The sequence below is a fragment of the Hyperoodon ampullatus genome, assembly GCF_949752795.1.
Source record: "Hyperoodon ampullatus genome assembly, chromosome: 8".
Taxonomy (NCBI): domain Eukaryota; kingdom Metazoa; phylum Chordata; class Mammalia; order Artiodactyla; family Ziphiidae; genus Hyperoodon; species Hyperoodon ampullatus.
The window spans coordinates 13,966,963-13,988,464 of record NC_136921.1 but is presented as its reverse complement, the minus strand read 5'-3'; the positions used below and the strand labels follow the sequence as shown (position 1 = coordinate 13,988,464).

The 21,502-nt window shown below is 41.4% G+C and overlaps 1 protein-coding gene across 2 annotated transcripts in view; it reads right to left on the bottom strand.

Moving 5' to 3' along the window:
- The window catches only part of DOCK10 (dedicator of cytokinesis 10), a gene marked incomplete at both ends in the record, with an annotated part of 299,463 nt that extends 286,791 nt beyond the window's left edge, over positions 1–12,672 (bottom strand). For both annotated transcript variants that reach the window (XM_079710445.1, XM_079710444.1), the window contains one exon: positions 12,550–12,672. In XM_079710445.1, coding sequence (XP_079566571.1) covers positions 12,550–12,672 — 123 coding nt within the window. The remainder of the gene's footprint in view (positions 1–12,549) is intronic.
- Positions 12,673–21,502: the final 8,830 nt, after the last annotated feature.

The window sequence follows — 21,502 nt, the reverse complement described above, 5'->3', positions numbered from 1 at the left end:
TATACTTCTGGCTGCTGATGGTGCCCTGGGCTGAGGGAGAAAAGGCACTGGGTCTGAGATCATCAAGCTTGCTCTGTCACCCTGACCATATCCACTTCAACCTCCCAGTGACTCAACTTCCTGATCTATTTTAGACTTTTTCCTCTAGGTCTAAATGTTTATGATGGTAGGACACCAAGAAACGTAGCACAATTTCTCTTTTCTCATTCCCAACATACATTTCACGTGGAGTTGGTATACATAAACACCAGAAGGAAGCATTCTCAGGACAAACTTTAGCTTGAATCACTGAACACACATGAAAAATTTAAATATTCACTATTAGCTTAAACGTGTGTCAAAGGATATTTTTATGAACAGACAAATGTTTAAAATAAACACACCAAAAGCTGTTACCAGTGGGTGGTGAGATTATGGGTGATCATTGTTTTTATTTTTCCATTATTATCTATAGTTTGAGTTATCAATTTAATAAAGGTTTGCAAAGTACAGCTGTAAAAAGAGACTATTAGATGAAAATGGGAATTAAAAAGAGAACATAGAGCACAGTTATTACAACCCTCTGAAACAGTGTCAGGAAAGCTCCTTGACCTAAAGAAAAGCTGCAGAGTTCTTAAGAACTAAAATAGCACTCACATTCACTGATAACCTCATACAGCTCTGGTGATTTATGAAGTGTTTTCTTGAAACCATAAACCGCTCTCCATCATGGGACTGGGGACGGACTGCTGTCCAAACTGTCGCCCACACTTCCTGCATTTGAATCAATCGTTTTCTGCAGCCCGCCCAGCGTTTTATGCTGTCCCAGCCTTGTGACCGCTAACAGCATCTGAGGGAATAACAATGACACCCTTGGCCGAACAGTGAAGCCTGTATGTGCCACTGAGGCGCCCACAAGGGGAGGAGCGGGTGTGAGAACAAGGCTGACACCTGCTGGGCTGAGTTTTATTTATCCAAGAGGATCCGTTTAGGCCAATTAACATTTTAATTTATTATTTTTTTATCTTTAAATAGCCTTTGTTGGGAATCTTGAATTCATTTCCATTCAGGACACTTCAATTTGTGACGACTGAGCACATTCCATATGCTTGTACTTAATTATCATATTTCACTGAATAGTAAATTTTGTGAACTTTTTCTGTTCCCTTGTTTGCCGAGTCAGATGTTCACCAAAGTGTTTCTTCTACAACATACCTGAGAATTTCTTTACTGCCAACCAGGCACTTAGGTTCCCTTTCACACGCCTAACATGTACTTCCATCATCTCCAAGGGCGACCTTCTTCCTTACATTTAACAAGCATTTCGTAAATACTACTGTATGCCATCTTGCTGTCCTGGAAATATGGAAACAATAACCACAGTGCTTATCCAGAAGGTCTCTCAGGGTTTTGGAAATGTGAGGGCAAAAATCACACTTCATTCTCCATTTCCAGGGGAGGCAACAGGGACACGTGTCATGCATTTACATGCCAGAGATCGGACTAGTTATCAGTAAAAGATGAAACGTTATTTCTGGTACAAGCCTCCCATTCTTACGCCCATTTATCCTAAAGGTGATTTCCAAAGTACACCTGCTGGGGAATGGATTTACGCTTTGGTGTGAATTCAAGTCAATGTTCATCTTGTATCTTTAAGGTTGACTTCTAACTGCTGAATGAAATACGCCGGACCTTGTTAGGGAAGAGGTTGCTAGGAGAATGATCTGAGAAGGAAGATTTTGCTGTCTTTTCAACAGCTTGGAAATCACACCAGACAGGTCACAGGGAAAGATCATACTACCTTTCTCAGGTGTGAGAAGGAGGCAACGGAGACAGAACTTGAAAAAAAAAGAGGTTCTTACTGATTTTCGATGGCAGGGAAGAGGTGTGGAGCGTGGAGGATGGTTCAAACTCCCTCCACCCTGGTCTATACCCTAGTCATGGGGGCGCTAAGAGGAGCCTGGCACAGACGTTAAGCCAGAGAGCTGCAATTACAAAGACTGGGCATGAGAACCGGAGAGCTCGTGGTCTTAAAGCAGATGGAGCCTACAGTTCTCTGCAGGAATAGAAAGCGGGAAATGAAGTTACAAGCTTGCCTCTGAGCCTCCACCAAGTGGGAGGAACCTGTCTTGCCCACCTTTGTCACTGCTGGCTGTCCTTCTGCCAATTCTGATGCCACTAGCCCTGTTCTTTGGGTGTATAAATGCTATTCCCTTCATTACATCCTCAAATAACCACTTTGTGCTACCATTTTCATATCTGAAATACAAATTTGGTTGTAGATCATTTGGAGCCATTCTACCTATTGCTAAAATCAGCTATTTAATCAATAATGGTGTTATTAAAATGAAAAAAATTTGAACCATCTATGAAAACCTCTTAAAAAGAATAATAACTCCCTAGATTTTTAGAACTAAGGAACATTTAAAGGTTTTACTGTCCAACCTTATCATTTTAAAGACAAGGAAACTAAAACCTGAAGAAGCTTAAAGACATGGCCAAGGTTACAGAGCCTGGAAACCATTGCTTCCTAATGATAAAAAGATACATTTTTCAAATTGATTGAATAGCAACCTCATAATGGCTTTTACTTTGAAAAAATGGAAGTTAATAAATGAACCTTTCCTGTTAGCACTCAGAAAGGTCCTGAAAGAATCTTATCTGTGCATATTGGTATGCCAATAAATTTTATTACTGGCAGTTACACAGGGAACTTTTATAGCTATTGTAGATATACAGGCTTTAAAGTAAACTGGAACACTTTTCATTGGAAAATAAAATCCTCTTTTGAATAAATGTCTGATTTTAAAATAAATAATGTAAAAAAATGAAAGTAAATGACTTTCAATATTAGTTCTCCAGCTTTGAATTTTCTTCTCCAAAAAAGTTACTGAGCTCTGACATCACTTTCATTTTTGTGAAGGTTACTCAGCTGTAGTTAATTCCCATTTTCTCCTTCTGAAGAGTGTGACAAAGGGACTTTTAAGAGCTAATCAAATAAACAATCCGTGTTTGAAAATAACTTATTATCATATTTCATTGAATAGTGAATTTTGTTAAGTTTTTTTGTTTGCTTGTTTGCCAAGTCAGATGTTCAGGCCTGTGTTCTGTTTATAGAATGTGTGTTTTGAAAGCCCCAAAGTCACTGGTCATTTTGACAGCCTTAATTAGTCTTTTAGATTGGTAATTACCAAAATAATTGTATGAAGAAAAGCTCACTGTGGTCATCATAAATGGTGCCATCTTTTTCAATAGACCCTCCTCCACATCCTATCGTTAAACTCTGCCATTTTGGTGTTTAACGTAGAGAGCTGCCTCGCTTCCCCAATTCTACATGTCAGGGGAGGAGGTTGTGCTGAAATTGAATTAGGAAAACTGACTATTTTCACATTTAGCAACACAATTAAAGGAACTTTTGATGATTCGGGTCCATTAATTCTGCTATTCTCAGAGGCAGACACTTCCACTGCAATCCAGTTACAAATATTAACGTTTTCAAAGGCAAGTGTTTTGCTCTATAGCCACTAACTATGTCATATTCATTAAATTTTATTATTTCTACATCATTTAATGTACGTCAACATGTCAAGTCCAGCAAACACAAGCCTTCCTTTCCAGCCCACTGACGCTGCTGTGAATGATAAGAGGCGAACAAATCTCACTTCAGTGGGAAAAAAAAAAAACCCTCTCCTTTGTAAACATGAACATTCAAATCAAGACTACAAAAGACAATGAAACAGATGTAATGCTGCAACTGCAACTACGCCATGCATATCGTGCCAGAAATGTGTTTCTACAGAAGGAGAAGAATCAAATGATGCCCCTTTCAAGAGATGAAGGAGCCATTGTTTGCATAGTTTAACACACTCCATGCCAGTCCTGTCCTTGGGAAAGAACCACACTGACAAGAGTGTCCAAAGTTGGTGTCACTCCCAGTATCCCACTCTGCTGAGATGTCGTAAATGAAAAATTGTTCATCAGAGCAAAAGCAACCACAGCTCTTCTCTTGTTGAGAAACTCTTTTTAAAAACCTCTTCCTATGGCTAGTACTCTGAGATTTCCTTTTCTCTCTTTGTTCTCTCACATGGATGCTAACTGCATGTTTAATGAGATCTGCCTGTCTGCCTGGTGGACCTGGTCTTCAGAATAGACTAATCGTGGGGAACACAGACTCCAGAGTCAGACTGCCTGCATGTGACTCCTGGATGCATCAATTACCAGTCATTTGGTCTGGGGCAAGTTCCTGATCTCCAAGCATCTCTTTCCTCATCTATAAAATAGGAATAGAAATCCTTGCCCATACGGTTGTCATGAGGATTAAAAGAGACTGTACGAGTCAAGTACCTGACACATAGGATGGGCTCAATATCTCTCTATTTAATTGCATTTCTGCCACTTACCAACTAGACCATGAAGAAGATGGCTCAAGGAACAACATAAACAGATACTGACAACCCTGACATTTTGAAGTCATAACTCCACTACAGTCTCTCACTGATGTATACCCAGCCCACTCTCCCGACTTTCCTTAAGCACTCATTTGCAGTGGGAAGGGAGACCCCCACCCCTTATTTTCATATAGTCAATATAGCGTAAAAGTAGTGAAATTGACAAGTTCCCTTCCCTCAATGGCACTTATATTTGAAGGCAGAAAGCCTGGAAAAGAGAAATAAGACATTAAATAAGTAGAAAGATCTCTTTAGATAGTGGTAAGAGCTATGAGGAAAGTGAAGCACAGTAATGGGTCAGAGATGTCTGTAGCAGAGGGAGGCTGGGCAAAATGCTTGCATCTGGGAATCCAAGATGCCCTTCCTGAGCAGATGCCATCTGAGAATCTGAGGGGCAAGGAGAAGCCATGAGGACTCTGGGGCAGAGAGAGGGCAAATGTAAGGATCCAATCATCTAATGTCCTAATTTCACAGATCAAGAAACTGAGACTCCAGAAAGGGAAGTGACTCAGCAAAGAGTCACAGAGCCAGGGATGGAATTCTGGTCTCCAGTCTCACGGGATCTGATATTTACTACACCAACTCCCAAACTGGCCAAATGGTTCAAACTGCATGAGGGAACTTCAACTTGGACAGTCGTGGAGAGGAAAGAGTGTCCCAAGATGGTGGTAAAGGACAGCCAATCAAAGGGGTCCTGGACCACATTAATTACAACATGTGGAGAAATCAAGGTCTTTAACTCCATGGAATTCCATCCTTAGGACGTTCAAATGAGAACAAGAAAAACCATTTTTTTTTCTGAGAGTCAATGACTGAAAGAAAAAAGGTGCATCATTTTTCTGATTCTAGCAATCAGATATTCTGATATAACCAATTAGTTTCAAATAACTAAGGGTTTCAAGATGATGGCAACATAAATCTTCTAAAGCAATAAGTAATCATCATTGCATGTCCTACTTGAGTTGGAGCGATTCTGCTTTCAAATTCTCTGGTAAGTGGGGTGACACTGGCCTCATCCTGGAACCCATCTTTAGGGTTATAACCAAGGTGAGAACTTCTGAAGATTCACATTGCAACTGTGTCATGTATGTTATAGAATTTTTTCCTTAACCTAGAAGCTTAACTTAAGTTCACTCTGCAATTAAGGTGCTAGATGGAGGCGAAAATACAAAGCAAATTAGCAAGGGACTTCCCTAAAGTCACTTAGCAATGAACAAATCTCATTTTTATCCTTAGGTGGTCTGAACTTCATCTTTGTCTCAAGAGACTCTTTCAAAGAGTTGCAGAATAAACCACGGTGAACTAGACCCTCACACAATTGCCTTTACCTGACAATACACTGCAAAAATACGGCTAAAAGTGTAGCTTTGTGTGTGAGTGTGTATGTGTTTCTCACATTTCAATGTGCTTACAAGTCATCAGAGGATCTTATTAATATTCACATTCTGTGGCTTCCCTGGTGGCGCAGTGGTTGAGAGTCCGCCTGCTGATGCAGGGGACACGGGTTCGTGCCCCGGTCTGAGAAGATCCCACATGCCACGGAGTGGCTGGGCCCACAAGCCATGGCCACTGAGCCTGCGCGTCCAGAGCCTGTGCTTCGCAACGGGAGAGGCCACAACAGTGAGAGGCCCACGTACCGCAAAAAAAAAAAAAAAAAAAAAAAAAAAAAATCACATTCTGATCCGGGAGGTCAGGTATAGAGCCAGGGATTCTGCATTTCTAATGACCAGGTGATGCCAATGCTGGCCCATGGACCACATTCTAAGGAATAAGGGTCTATCACTGCATCATGCTGCCCATTGTGAAAAATTACAGAAAAAAGACTATCTTATCTCAGTACAAGTTAAAGCTGACCATGTCTAGAGCAAATGATCTTCTTTTATCTTATGGCTCTCTTAATCTCATGGCTGGTCATGTTTTCCTCTTTGACTTGGTTCTCTAGGATGCACCCTTAGCCAGACTACAGGACTTAATGGTTAGGCATTTTGTATACTGATCATACTCCACTGACCTATTCCTGACTACATCTACCTTTCCTAAAACTGCTTTTTGTTGTTGTTGCTAATATTGCTTTTTACCTCCTTACTATATTTTTCGTTGCTGCTATGTTACATGCATCTTTGTAAGACACTTGGAATCACTCCTTTGAATAAGATAGCATGAGAAAAGAATCTCAACACAACCCAGTCAAATGGAAATATGCATCGTCAAGGACACATGATGCACTGGAAAATTTCAGGCCCTTGCTTGGAGTGGGTGAAGTGATTGAGAATGGAGAAGCAACCAGTCCTGGGAGAGAAGTGGACTTGAGAAGAATTAACTCCACCCTCTTGCACAATTCGCTTATGGCTTTGCCAGATAGATGGCATGGGGATAGCTAAGTAAGTTCATGTTTTAAGGACTTAACCACTGAGCTCCAGTTGCCTTGGGAAGATCTATTATTAACACGGGTAACTGGAACAGCCTCTCCTGTGGCTTCTAACCTCAGAGGAAAACTGAAGCGACCCCTCACGGGTACTCTGAAATGCCAGTAGGAAGGACAGAGTTCTTCTTCCTTAGGTAGAGCTACCCATCAAAAGGCAACATTAACCAAAGTTAAAATCATTGTGTCTTCCAACTTAGAGATGCTATTGGAAGCAGCTACAAAACTGGTTGCTATTCAGGATGCAAAAGAGGTCCCATGTCAGTTACTTAACTCAGAGCAACGTATTAACCCTATGAGTCTCAATGGCCTCCTCTGTAATCTGTAACTATAATGACTTCCTCATAGGATTGCTCTGAGAATTAAATAAACAATGCTGTGTCAGGCACTTTGTAGGTTCTCAACAAATGGTTTATTATATAACAACTATTACTGCTCTCTTTTTTTATGCTAGGCCTTAGAGAAAAAGATTGTAAAGAAAGAGACAGACGAAAATGTTTATACAGTCTTTCATTTTTTGACCCATGTAAAAGTTCTCTAGAGCCCACCGTTGTTACCATATATTTTTAAAGTTACCTCTGCAATGCCCTTGAGAAGTCAGAAACATGAGTTGATACAGTCAATAATAACATTCAACCTTGATCTTGTAAACTAAGTTTGTGTTGACTTCTTCACCAGGCTAGGGACTTTCCTCATTTGAAAACATAAACGTGGGATTGGGATTTGTGCTAAAGCCTGTGATTTCTGCTAAAATGTAAACACCCTTGTTATGAAGAACCCTGTCAAAAAAAACTGAAACAGAACAAGAGGGTGCTAGGAATGCTAAACTAACAGGCCTCTGCTTTGCATACTGCTTTCATTCTAGACACTGACAGTAAAACAAGTGTTTCATTTTTCTTCAATATCACTTCCTACATCACTTCACTGACTCTTACTCCAGGCATAGGAGTTTTTGGAAATTCTAGTATCTCCCACTCAATTTCTTAAAACCCTTCTTACTCTCAACTATTAAATATCACAAAGTTCAGAGGGAAGGAAAGTCTTCCTTCTAAGAATTCCTCCTGCCCCTGTAAACATGTTTCCATATTCATAGTTTCTCAGCCAGAAATCTTTAGTCAGTCAAAGGTTCTGCTTCTTATTCAAAGCTGCCTAAAATATCAAAAGGAGTACTGCTGGGGAACAGAGGTAGTTAGGAAACACCAAATCAAAACGAGGATATGGAATTTGGGGGAATACTGAATCAATACTCTCCTCTCTTAGCCTTTCTGGGTGGGGAGGGAGAAAACACACTGATTAAGTACAGTTGCTTTTAGCAGGATGTTTCCTCTTTAAAAGAAATTAATAAATTTGGATACAATTCAAACATAAGTTGCAGAACAATTTTTGTGTAACAGCAGAGTAAATGTCCTAAAGAATACATGTAAATAAAGTGGTGTGTTCTCATCTAGGAAACACCTAAAAGGCATTAGGCAAAAATTGACCAAATCATTAGTTGGTGTTTGGTAAACCTCCACCTGCCTCTGTGTTTCCTTCCCATCATCTGACCCTAGATAGTTCTTACCCTCTCTGTTACTCAGTCTTCCATTCCTGTGACCCACCCAGTCATGTTCCAGAAATAAAAGTCCATATCTCTCAAACGAATATAATATATATGCAGAAAAGAGCACCAATCCTATGTTTATAGCTTAATCAACTGTAGAAAGCTATTTAGATGAACTAATTCATGTGAAAGTACAAATGCACTTCACACATTTTTAAAAGAAGAGCTTCTTAGCAAAAAAGAATCTCTAATTAGTGGCATTACAACTTTGTGGCCAACACAGTAGTATATTCAACCAAAAAAAATAAAACACTCAAGCCCTGACATGAGAGAAATGTTCCTAATCATTTCTGAACTGAGATTCTGCAATACACAAGTTTGCTTTGTGGGACTACTATGAAAGGGGGGCGGTCAGGAAATACTTAAGCTGTGCTTGATCCTGAGATTGGCCTTTGCATGAGTTGTGATTCATTTGTTTTCTATGAAAAAATTTTAGGATAACTAAGGAGGAAATATTTCTGTTTTCAAAATCTATGGCTTTTGCTCATAATTGTTCTTTATTGTTCTCACTCTTTTTATTTCTTGTTTTTTCCAACAACTATATTGAGAGACCTTTGACATACAAAAATTGTATATACTTAAGGAGTACAATTTGATGTTTTGATGTATCGTGGGAAGATCACCACGATCAAGTTAAATGACTTCTCCATCACCTCTACCTAGTTACCATTGTGTGTGTGTGTGTGTGTGTGTGTGTGTGTTGAGAAGATTTAAAGATCTATCCTCTTAGCAAATTTCAAGTGTACAATACAGTATTTTCAACTATTGTCACCACGCTGTACATTGGAGCTCCAAAACTCATTCATCGTGCAGAGGTGAGCAATCTGTACCCTTTGATGACCATCTCCTCATTTCCCCTTCTGCTCCCCTCCCCACTCCAGCAACCACTGTTCTACTCTCTGCATCTATGAGTTTTACCATTTTAGATTCCACACATATGTGAGTTCATGGAGTATTCGTCTTTCTGTGTCTGACCTATTTCACTTAATATAATGTACACAAATGGCAGGATTTCCTTCTATTTCCCTCTTTTTTAAGGTTAAATAATATGTGTGTGTGTATACACACACACACACACACACACACACAATGGAGTATTATATATCCATTGTAATGGGATATCTTGGCTATTGTGTAAAATGCTGCAATGAACTTGGGAGTGCAGATAATTTTTCATTATTATTCTTAAGAGGAATGCAGAATAAGGTGGGTTCGCACTAGGAGTCTGCCTGCATATGAGCTACTACAGTGCCTTGGGTTAAAACTAAAATCAAGATTGCTTTGAGGGGCTTCCCTGGTGGCGCAGTGGTTGAGAGTCTGCCTGCCAATGCAGAGGACACAGGTTCGTGCCCCGGTCCAGGAGGATCCCACATGCCGCGGAGCGGCTAGGCCCGTGAGCCATGGCCACTGAGCCTGCGCGTCCGGAGCCTGTGCTCCGCAACGGGAGAGGCCACAACAGTGAAAGGCCCGCGTACCGCAAAAAAAAAAAAAAAAAAAAAAAGATTGCTTTGGAATCCACCTCAACTTTCCTCAGCAACTGCCCTAAAAGTAGGCCCCCCGGTAAATGCCCTCACTCAGCATCTCTTCGTTCTCTGATCTCCATAATCCAAACACATTTTGAAGATTTCCTGTCCTATTATGTGTATATTTGTACGATATATATGTATTTTTATATATTTATATACTTTTTGTGTTTATATTTTCGGTCCCCAAAAGAGAGATTTCAGAAAGGTCATTGTATGAATCCAGCAGTGAGACAGGTTTTCTCAGCAAGACTTTCTAGTGTGTCTCAAATGTTTTTTCAGTAGACGACATCTTGCTCCAATACACACTATTCCACTTCCTGTATTGAAGTGGGCTACCCATAATCTTCTCCCCGCAGACTATTCATTTTCTCCCTTGACAACTAGGATTTGAGGACTTGAAGCAACCAACACAAAGAGTCTTAAGGAAGTGGATCAATGTAAGCTAAGCTTCATCTTCACTGCACAGTCCAATCACAAGGTTTTAGGTTCAAAGGGGATGCGCTGCCCCACAGAACCCCACTGCGTTTGGGTGCCAACTCGGAGAATGCATCACTTTCCAGTTTCCCTTTAAGAGTTAACTGATGGGATAGATGCCAGGCACATGACTCCGCGCTGCCAAAATCGCTGCCCAAGCTGCCTGACTAGATGGGTAAGATCCTTTGACATGTCTTGGCAAAAGCTGGTCCCAGAGTGTTGGCCACAGTGCTGAAGTGAGGGGAGGGGGGCAGGGACCCCTTTCCCAGCGAATCACCCCTTCCCCCAACTCTTCTTAAGACATTGGACTTATTCATTTTGACAAGGTACCCTAGGATTTCAAATCTGACATCAATTTGGAGAAAGTAATGTGTGTGTCTGCGTACAAAGGTATCTAGGATACATATTCTTTAGAGAAAAGTCGAGTGCTCCAAAAACTCTAGAAGAACCCCGTTAAAAATAAAGCAAAAATCAAAAACAACATTTAGGGCTGTTTATTCCAATTGAATGCTACTTATTTCTGTGCACTTGTTTACCAGATCATTACTGAGACTTGGTAAAATGAATCAACTGCAAAATAAAGTCATCTTAAAGCAAATGGCAGACAATGACAAAGCCACAATCCTGAATAATCATTCCACAGTAAAAATTATGTTCTATGCATGCTTGAAGATTTTACTATCTCTATTTTTACTCCAGCTGAACATTTTTTTTCAAATGTTCTTTTTGACCGATTATCCTTCCTGCCTTGAAAATGTGCATGCTGATATCAAGACCAGGGCAGCCCCTGGCACAGGGTCTGCTAACAGTTAAATCCCCTCTGGGTACCTGCAGACTGCAGCCAGTGGTAAGTGAAAGAGAAGGCACCCTGGCCACTGACTCCTGACTCATTTCACACTCCAGTCACCCTCACCCTCTTGGGCATCTGATGCCTCTTTCCTCTGCCAGGCAATTAGCTTCCGTTCTGTTCAACTTTCCAACCTCTGGCTTTAGAGAAAAGTCCTGGCTGTGGGAACTGGCTCTGGGCAGCTCTTGGCTCGCTCCTGATGGGTGACTTGCAAGAGTAACACTTTTTTTGACACTCTTAAAAGAAGCCGTTTAATTCCTAATGATATTTCCTGGCAAAAAGTAAAATGAAACCCACAACGTGGGATTCCGGTCCAGCAAAGGCAGGCCAAGAGTGTCACTGCTGAACCCAAGTCTTGCTTCAAGTCTGTTCCCACTCGCTTCCCTTTCCCACAAGAGTTCATTTTTCTTCCTCCTGACACTTGCAACCCGGAGTGTGACACCTACTGGAACTTACGAACATCTGGGGAGGTATGGATATGATTTGGGCATCAGATGAGAACGTCTGGCTGCTGCCCCAGGGATTTCCCGCGGAAATCACCCGGCTCTCTTAGAAGGCGTTTCAATAAGGAAGTAACCAGTAAAGTTGGCGGGAGAACCCTGCAAACATCTTAGAAAAATACCAGAAACCACTGGATACTTAACGACCCACGTCTCCTCCAGTCTAGTTCCCTCAGCCCTTTCTGGACTCCTATAAAGCGGTTTGTGGGTTTTTACCCCGTGGAGGGAGGGGGGTGAAGGGCATTTATTTCCGCGAGAGCGTTCAGATGAGGTTCCCAGCTTTAGCCCGGGCGAGGACCTCGTATCACACCCTCTCCTCCTGCTCCCTAGTCGCTAGGGGTGAAGGGGGCGCGGAGACCCAAGGACCGAGGGGTTCCGCTCCGTAGACTCCCCACCCCTCGGGTCTCTGGCACCCCACAACCTAACGCCCACGGGGCTCGCGATGCGTTCCCGTCACCTCCTCACACCCCCAAACCCAGGCACATCCTCCCCCACGCTGCGCTTCTGTTGCCCGCGCGGCTGATCCTCTGAGTATCCCTGGTCCTCAAACGTGCCCCCGGTCCTCACGCGTCGGTGCCGCTGCCTCGCGGAGGTGGCGCTGGCGGCCCCGGGCGAGGCGGCGGGGGAGGCCGTGCGGGGGCGGGGGAGCCGGGGTGCGGCAGGGAACGGGGCGCCGAGGGCTCCGGGAGGGCGGGCTCGGGCCCCCAGCAGCCCGGGGCGCACGGGGAGGCGCGGATGACGCGCTGCACTCACCCGCTGCTGCTGCCGGCTGCTGACGGCCACCGCGGCGGCGGACGCGGCGCTGTGTCGGAGTTCGGCCGCCTGCCCGGGTCGCAGCAGGCTCCGGGTGAACCTGCGGGTCCGCTCGCTGGCCATCGCCCGTCGCGGGCTGGAGGGCGCGTCCCGCCGCCCTCGCCGGCGCCGACCTCCTCTACCCACCGCCGTTCAGGAAGCGGAACTCGGAGCCTCCCCCCACCCCCCTTCCTCGTTCTACTCGCAAGAGGCGGGTTTTTCTCTCTGACACCCCCCACCCCCTGCGCTCCGCCGAAGCTTCGCGACGACTTTCCAAACTCTGCGCTCCTGCGGGCGCGCGCGGCCAACTCGGCAGGCGGCCCCGACCCGGCTGCTGCGCCTCTGGAGCGGGGGCCGCGGGACGCGCGTGGGGCGGCTCCAGCCCGCGCCAACCCCCGGGCTCAGCAGGCCACCCGCGGCTGTGCCCGCCGCCCCCGGGACCGGCGTGTGGCGGGGGAGGGGCGCGGGGCGGCGGCGGCCGCGGGGCTCCGGGCGGGGCCTGCCCACCGCCCTTGTGCCCATTTGGAGGCTCCATGCGGCGCTGGAGCTCTGGCCGCGTTCGCTGGTTTCGCCCCGACTTTCCGGGGCTGGCGAGTGGGCGCGGGCACAGCTCAGTTCGCCCTTCCAGCCTTAGAATCGGATCAGAGGCTTATAAACGCTCTGGTGGCTGGGATCTCCGCAGCATCTCCCGAGCCAGGCTTTCAAAGTCTCCTTGTCCCAAAGTCCTCACTCAGGGCCTTGGAATAAGCTTGCAAGTTCATAGATGCCTCAACCAGTACTCATGAAACGACTACTATGTGCCAGTGCACGTTGTTCTGGAAACTGGGCTAAGAGGGGGAACTTACCAGCCCCACCTTAAGGCTGTGAGAGGCTGATGAGGTTTTTGAGCTTGGGGTAGGAGGCAGCATATAACCAAATTAATAAAAGAATACAAGTACGTGAACAAGGGAGTTTCAGATAATACAAACTAGAAACCAGTAAATCAGGGTAATTAATGTGAGGTAAGAAGCTGGGGAGTATCACATAGGGTGAACTGGCTAGAGCTGACGGTGGCCTTCCCAGGTAGTGTGGGTCAGGTATGCGGGTGGACTGATATTTGTGTTGTTTTTCTTCTCCCACTCTTGCCACACATGCATCTGGCCTGCACATTGTCTCCAGCTCTCTGATTAAAGTCTTCTGAGAATTCTCATCCTGAGTCACACCCCAGGGTGGTTCTCCAGCTCCATGTGGGGCTGGGGGTCGGGAAGAGCAGCCCCCGCCCCTAGGATACCAGTCTGAAGAGATTCAGGGCAGCCACTCCAAGTATTCTAGGTTTTTCTTAACAGCTTTTTATAAATCTGTGACCCTGACGTTTTTCCCAAGCCAATATATAGTTTTAACACAAGGTTGCATTTGGGTATAAAGAACTCTTAAGTGGCTGATAGATGCACTTGAGTCAGCTCTCTGATATCTGGGATTCAGTTAGCCAGAGGTACTGGTGTGGCATCATTTCAGCACATTCTATTTAGAAATTGTGACGGGCAGAGACTCTGGAAGATTTGGGAAGTGCCATATGAAACACCGGTCGGCTCTACTATACCCTTCATAGCAAACTACTGTGTCTTGCATTATATGCTTTCACACTGGTACCCAGTATGTGACCAAGGTCACCTTTAAGGGTAAGCAAAGTAGGTGGTTGCCTTGTGGTGACACACAAGATCTCTATGGGAGTATCTCCCTCCAACCACAACCTCCTCTAACCGGTGTGCCTTGTGGTGATGCTTTCAAATGCATACTTTCTTGAGAGAGATAGTTCATTAAGCACTTTTGAAAGAACTTGAGCTTCCCAAGAAGAGGTATCTAGTCTTTGTCCATGGTTTCAGAACACAAGAGTTGCTCAGTAATATTGATTTGCAGATGACTTTCCCAAGGGTTAGATGGGCTGGTGCAGTCAGAGAGCTGAGTACCTGAGGTAGAGACAGACAGAAAGGTGTGCTGGAAGGGAAGGCTGGCGTACCTGAAAATTCCTCAGAATGTGTCCTTGGTATGGCAAGCAAGGCACTGAGCTGCTTCAAAACACTGAGATCCCATGCAACCCATTCTTTAACAGTATCAAGTAACAGAAAATCACTCGCCCTTCCTTTATTACTACAAACTTTGCTTTCTCCAGCTTCAGGGGGTTACCCAGAGGACTGGTGTGAGAGGATTTGATGAACAGATGCCTATTTGTCCTACCCTTACCCTGTATGATGTTCACTCCATGGGTCACACTGAGAAGGAGGGTAAATGTAAGTGACCTTTACACTCAGGACATTTTAATAACGGCCCTTGACAGTCATGTAGCTTTTAGTTAAGCTACCTTCTGGATTTCAAGGATAAAGTACTGAGTGTCTGCATAGACACACACATTCTTTGCTGCAGGGACATAACTTCAGGTCTGCTAATTTGGGATTCTCTGACTCTTTGCTGGTCACCCATCTCTCAGTTCCCTAGAGAGACATGGCTAAGATGCTTTGTAAAGACAAACCTATGAAAGTGCAGTGAAGATCCTAATTAATGTAAACTACGCACTTGGGTGATTATGCTGTGTCGATATAGGTTCATTAGTTGCAACAAATGTACCACTCTGGTGGGGGAATGTTGATAATGGCAGAGGTTTTACATGTGGGGAGGTAGGGGGAGATCTCTGTATTTTTTTTCTTTATTTTGCTGTGAATTTAACACTGCTCTAAAAACAAAAGTTAAAAAAAACAAAAACAAAAACAAAGAAAGCAATGTAACACAACAATGAAAAGACAAATAGCCCAATGGAAGAATGGGCAAAGGATTTGATCATACATTTCTCCGAAGAAGATATGTAAATAGACAATGCTCAATATCATTAGTCATCAGTGAAATGCAAATCAAAGTCACAGTGAGATGCCATAATGAGATACCACCCCACAAGAAGGGTCATAATGAAAATATGGAAAATAGCAAGTGTTGGGGAGATGTGGGAGATGTGGAGAAATTGGAACCCTTGTGCTTTGGTAGTAGGGATATAAAATGGCACAGCTGCTTTGGAAGCAATTTGGCTGTTCGATAAAATGGTAAACATGGAGTTACCATGTGACCTAGCAATTCCACTCCTAGAGAAATGAAGACATACATTCACATAAAAAGTATTATACAAGAATGTTCACAGCAGCCTTATTCATAATATCTAAGAAGTGGAAAAAACTTAGATATCCACCAATTGAATGGATAAATAAAATGTGGTATATCCATGCAATGGAGTACTTTTTGGCAATAAAATAATGAAGTATTGGTATGTGCTACAATGTGGATGAACCATGAAAACATTATGCTAAGTGAAAGAAGGTAGCCACAAAAGATCACATATTTATGATACATTTTTTAACGAAATGCCTGGGATTGGCAAATCTAGAAACAGAAAGTAGATTAGTGGTTGACTAGGGCTGGAGTGGGTTGGGGGAAGGTGGGGAGTGACAGCTAATGGGTACACAGTCTCTTTGAGGGATGGTGCAAATGTTCTAAAATTAATCGTGTGGGAGGTTGCACAAGAAACAGATTACAGTTATTGCTTTTGGGAAGGGGAACTTGACAGCTGGCAGACAGGAGTGTCGATATATATTAATATACATGTTAATATATACACCCCGTGTGCTTATTGGATTTTGTATCACATGTGTAATAACCTATTCACAAACTAATAAGTAAAGTAATATTTTACGAAAGAAATTACAATGAGATGACAAAAGGTGTTAACTACAGATTCCATAAAAATTTTAAAAGTTAAAAAAAGTCATGAAGTGACAAATGTTGCTCAATGACCTTAAATTCAATCTTTTACCCTTCCATATTTCCTAGTATTTAGAACACATAGCCTGCAATCAAGTTTTATCAAGTTCTAATTCTCCTCTTTATTTGAGTTGGCATAGACCAAGCCATTTAATCGGAAAGAAATGACCCCACTTTCAATAGCAGACATTTATGGACTCTCAACTCTGGACAGCATCTCAACCTAAGCCATGGGGGCAGGGATCAAAGCAAATGGTCTCTGCCTTCAGATAACTTAATTTCAAATAGAGAAAGTGATATAAAACACTAGTGATGGGTGGAGGGTAATATTCTGGAAATGGAGTCTCTCAGATAGGACCCATATTAACATTTTATATTTTATATTCTTAGAGCTCTAAGATTGAAAGCATTCGTCTCAATAATATGGGATTTTCTGGTGCTTCCTCCCTCCCTCCCCCTCTCCCTCCCTCCTTCCCCCCCTCCTTCCTTCCTTCCTTCTTTCTTTCCTTCCTTCCTGCCTTCCTTTCCTTCTTTAAAGCTCAGGCACTCTCCCTCCTTATTCAAAAGCATCAATGGCTTTCTTAAGATGCAGTAAGCACTGATTACCTGCCCTGGTACAGTTTGAAGCTCTGTACGACTAGAAAAATGAAATTGTCAATAGTCCTCTCCTATCATCCTTCTCCATGACTTTGCCCAGGGCTGATTACACTAGTCTTATGAGTAAGGAAAGCTCTCAGGAACTTTAGCAATAATAAGTATAAAAGTGAAAACTGTACTATCTTTACTGTATCTAGAGATACAATAGTGTGAAAATTCCGTTAGTTGTTAGTCCAGGAGTCTGAAGACCTGGGTGTGAGTCCAGGTTTTGGTACTCAGAGATTGTAGAAACTAGGACAATACCCCTTGCACTAATTCCATGGCATTAAGCCACCTTTCCTAAGTGATACCAAGTCTATTGCACCCTAGGTGTCAGCCTGGCCGTCAGCCTGTCTCAAGGTTTAACCATTTCAAGTTTGCCTAATGTTACACAGTTTACAAAATATAGTCACTATTTCATTTGATTCTAAAATAATCCATCCTAAAAGGCAGATGAAGCATGAAATATTGTCCCCATTGTCCATAGATAAAACTGAGAGATAATTTAATAACATTGAAATTAGAAGGAGGAGCATTTTGCTAATTAATAAGAAAAGGCTTAGGGTACAAATGTCTAAGCTAAAATTATTCTGTGATATTATCAAGACTTCCTTCCTAGTTCCCTATCTAAGGAAAAGTACATTTATCCTCTTTTTATAATAGGAAAAGAGGTCCATAGAAGTAGGTGACTTTCCATGACACTGTAGTGACTGTCATTGGGGTGGGTAAATTAAAACAATTGTATTTGGCTATTGAAAGTATAAAATTTGTCCTATTCAGCAATAAGTAAATAAAGTATCAGAATCGCAAACCAAAATATAAGAAAAATACGTTGCCATAAACATTTCTTTGTTCTCTAATATTAAGATAAAAATTAAACAATTGAATTTATTTCCAGTGGTTTTTTGGCTGAATCCTATTTCATAAGGTACATTTTTCTTCACCTCGCCAAGGGAATATTAAAAAGCAGCAAGGAAAATATGATTTGAGAGGTGTGATATTTATGGGCATCCATTAGTCTTTGCCAGAGCTAGAGCCATTTGACAAAGCTGAGTGCCTCCATGTTGTTTATGGGCAAAGGAATTAAATTTGATATGGATTTGTTGCTGTGTTTAGAAGACAGATCACTCTTTGGAAGAAAATTTCACTTAGCATAATGTGATTTGAATGTGAAACTCTCTGCTGGGCTGTATATTTTGCCCACATGCCACATGCAGAGCACAATAAGTCCACCAGAATCCTTGGGGCATATCTCAAAGAGAGGCACATACTTGAAAGGAAAGAACAGTTTGGACGGGAAACCAGTCTATGGGCTTTCTATCCTGCTTTGGATTTAATTTGTAGTCTGGCCTTAGGGAATTAATGTCCCAGGACCTTTATTTCTCCATCTGTAAAAATTACTGAGAGGCAGATTTTGGCTTGGTATGAGGAAGAAGGAAATGATTAGTAAACATAGAATGGGAACTTTTCAATTTCTTACATGCATAGTTAAACCCTGTATTTATTTTATTCTTCTAGGCATTTCAATGTCCTTCTCTTATTCTTCAATATGTTGATTACTCCAGGCATTCACAATTCTCACAGAAATACACCTTATATAACAAATTATAACATAATTATTTCTTTTACTTTTTAAAGAGAGCAACATAAAATTGAATCTGTCTTCTATTATTTCTTTGAGAATTTTGCAGCTCTATACATGAATGAGATTGGTCATCTTTTCTTTTGTGGAAGTGACTTTATTACATTTTGCCAGGAAGATTTCTTTAGCTTCCTGAAGTGGATTGGAGCAATTGCTGTCCCCTTCCATGACCTACAATACTTTTTAAAACATTGGGATCATTTGGTCTCCAAAGGTTGAATAGAATCCAGCTGTGGAGCCATCTGCTCCTGGTGCATTTTTTTTTAAGGGGCGATCTATAATCACTTTCAAATCTTTTCTATAGTAATTGGTCTAGGCAAGATTTACACATCTTCTTTTAATTCTTAATAATTTATGTTTTACAATGAATAGCACCCATTTTTCCAGGTTTCAAAAACATTTTGCTTTAGAATTGCACATAGCATTAACTTATATATTTTCCCCCATCCTGCATTCTTTTTAATTTTATTATAAAGATTTTAAACATGCCTAAAGAGTTTCAAAAGAATACAGTGAGCACCCATATAATCCCCAGCTATCATTAACCATTTTAAATTAGAGAAATCATAACCCTACATCTTTAAGCAATTCAGCATTTCTCTCCGAAGAGTAAAAACATTCTCCCACATAACTGCAATACCATTTAACACACTGAAATCAATCTCTTAATAACTTTTATCATCCAGTTCATATTCAAATTTCTCCAGTTGTTCCCCAAACACTTTATAGCTGATTTGCCGAATCCCGAATTTAATCATAGAAGATATTTGGTTGTCTTGTCTCTTAAGTCTTTAATTTAAAACCATTCTCCACCTCCTTTTTGATAATAACATTGACTTGTTGAAGAGACTAACTCAGTTGTGTCATTTCTTTTTACTGACATTTAATTTGTTCTTCTTTATCCAGTCTTTTCTCATTCTTAATCTTGAATTTCTTACTTTCTTCTTTTTTTCCTTAATTGTGTTCTCAAGGGGGATTAGCTATTATATTAGTCTCTTCAAGGAACTTGTCTTGAGTTTTATTAATTTGCCTATGTTTTACTGTTTATTTTTTCATTAATAGAGTGAAACTCTCTTAATCAAGACAGGAACCCCAGGTATTATAGAAGGACAAAATAGTAATATTTAAATACATAAAAACTTAAATTTTCATTATGGCAAAAGAAAAAATAAAAAAGCCACAGGCAAACATAATTGGGTTAATGTTTATAATAAAAATAAACAAGAAAGGCAAATATTTCTAATATACAAAGATCTCAACTGACAAGATAAATACTTCAAATAGGCAAATTCCTCAGAGAGAAACTCTGAATTAGAAAAGGAAAGAAAATCTATTCGAATTTTTTGCCCATTTTAAATTAGGTTGTCAGCCTATCTCATTCATTTTAAAGTCTAATTTATATATTCTAGATATAAGTCAAATACTTATGTATGTATATAATTTGTTGTTTTCACTACTGGATGTTGCTAACAGTAATCAGAAGTCATGGCATCATTTGCCATTTTCTTCATCTAGTTAAGAGAATGTTACACCAAATATACACCTAACAAATACCAAGTGATTATTTAAAAGAGATAAAGGAAGTGTTTTATTTCCTAATAGGCAGCCTCAGAAAGAAACATACTAATATTTAATCTATGCTTATAAAGTTTTTCAAAGCATTAATTCCATACCCTGATTAGGTGGGTTGAAGACAGTTGGAGGAAACATGCTTTTGGTGCATATAATTCATGTAAAGAAACTATTTTATTTCCAGTAAATTTTTCTTTTAAAAAAGTCTATCCAACATTGTCACTGTTTTTTCCCAGGCATGTGGTTTTGGTGTGTAGTTGCACTTGCAGTAACCCATTTCCTGTGTGTATGCTCTGCTTTACCCTTGCCCTTGATGTGTTAAAAAGAAGTGAAATAGAAATATAACACCATTGCCCAGAGCTCAGTTTTTGAGAACAGAGAAGGCAGATGGAGAAAAACAATGCAAACTGTGCACGCGTTTCCAAAGCCCGAAACAAAATTGGCAGTTTGACGAGTATTAAAGATGCCTATTCAAATGAAAGTCAGTGGGCTTTTGTTCTTCCCCACGTGATCATTAGAATTTATTAATATGACTAGATTAGGATTTTTTATAGCTTTATCTTCTAGCATTTTCTCATGTATAGACTTGAAAATGTATTTCTGTTCTGAGCTAATCGTGAATCTTCTCCCCTTTCTCCTTGTTTGTTTGTTTGCTAGAGGGGCAAAAAGAAGAAAATAGCTATTTTTATAAAGTTTTTAAAGCAATAGGAGAATTATTATGCAACTAGTCTAAAAAAATCCTAAAGTCAAAGTACTTTTTGTATATTTTAAAAGGGTACTATTAGCATCATCATGTACACAAAGCTCCAAGCTCACATTAACAAGAGCTTGTTCCCTAACACCTGCCAAGTACCCTATCTTCTGTTAAAGAGATTTTTGTATGGGAGCTACTTGAAAGCGTCTGAGTCTGACTCTTGAAGATCAATAACATATTTCATAAAGACGCCAGGTTTTTACTACCCTTTTTTTATTCATTGGCTCCAACATTTAGCCAACCAATGTTGATCCGTGTGATGAAGTATATCTATGAAGGCCCAACCCAGTGGTTAATATGTAAATATACTAAGTAAGCTTTCATCTCGTTGCTGGATACGTATTCTCTTGTTGGATTCCTATTTTGGATAGAGGTAGAGTGCCTGATATATGGATGGTGAGTCAACTGTTAAAAACCACTGGGCTATGCTTGGGGATAAGTGGATCAAGGTATTTCTGAGACTGTCAAAGTTGGAAGTGGTCACAGAAATTATCTAAGTCACGTTTGTTTGCTTTTGCTTTTTTAGTTGT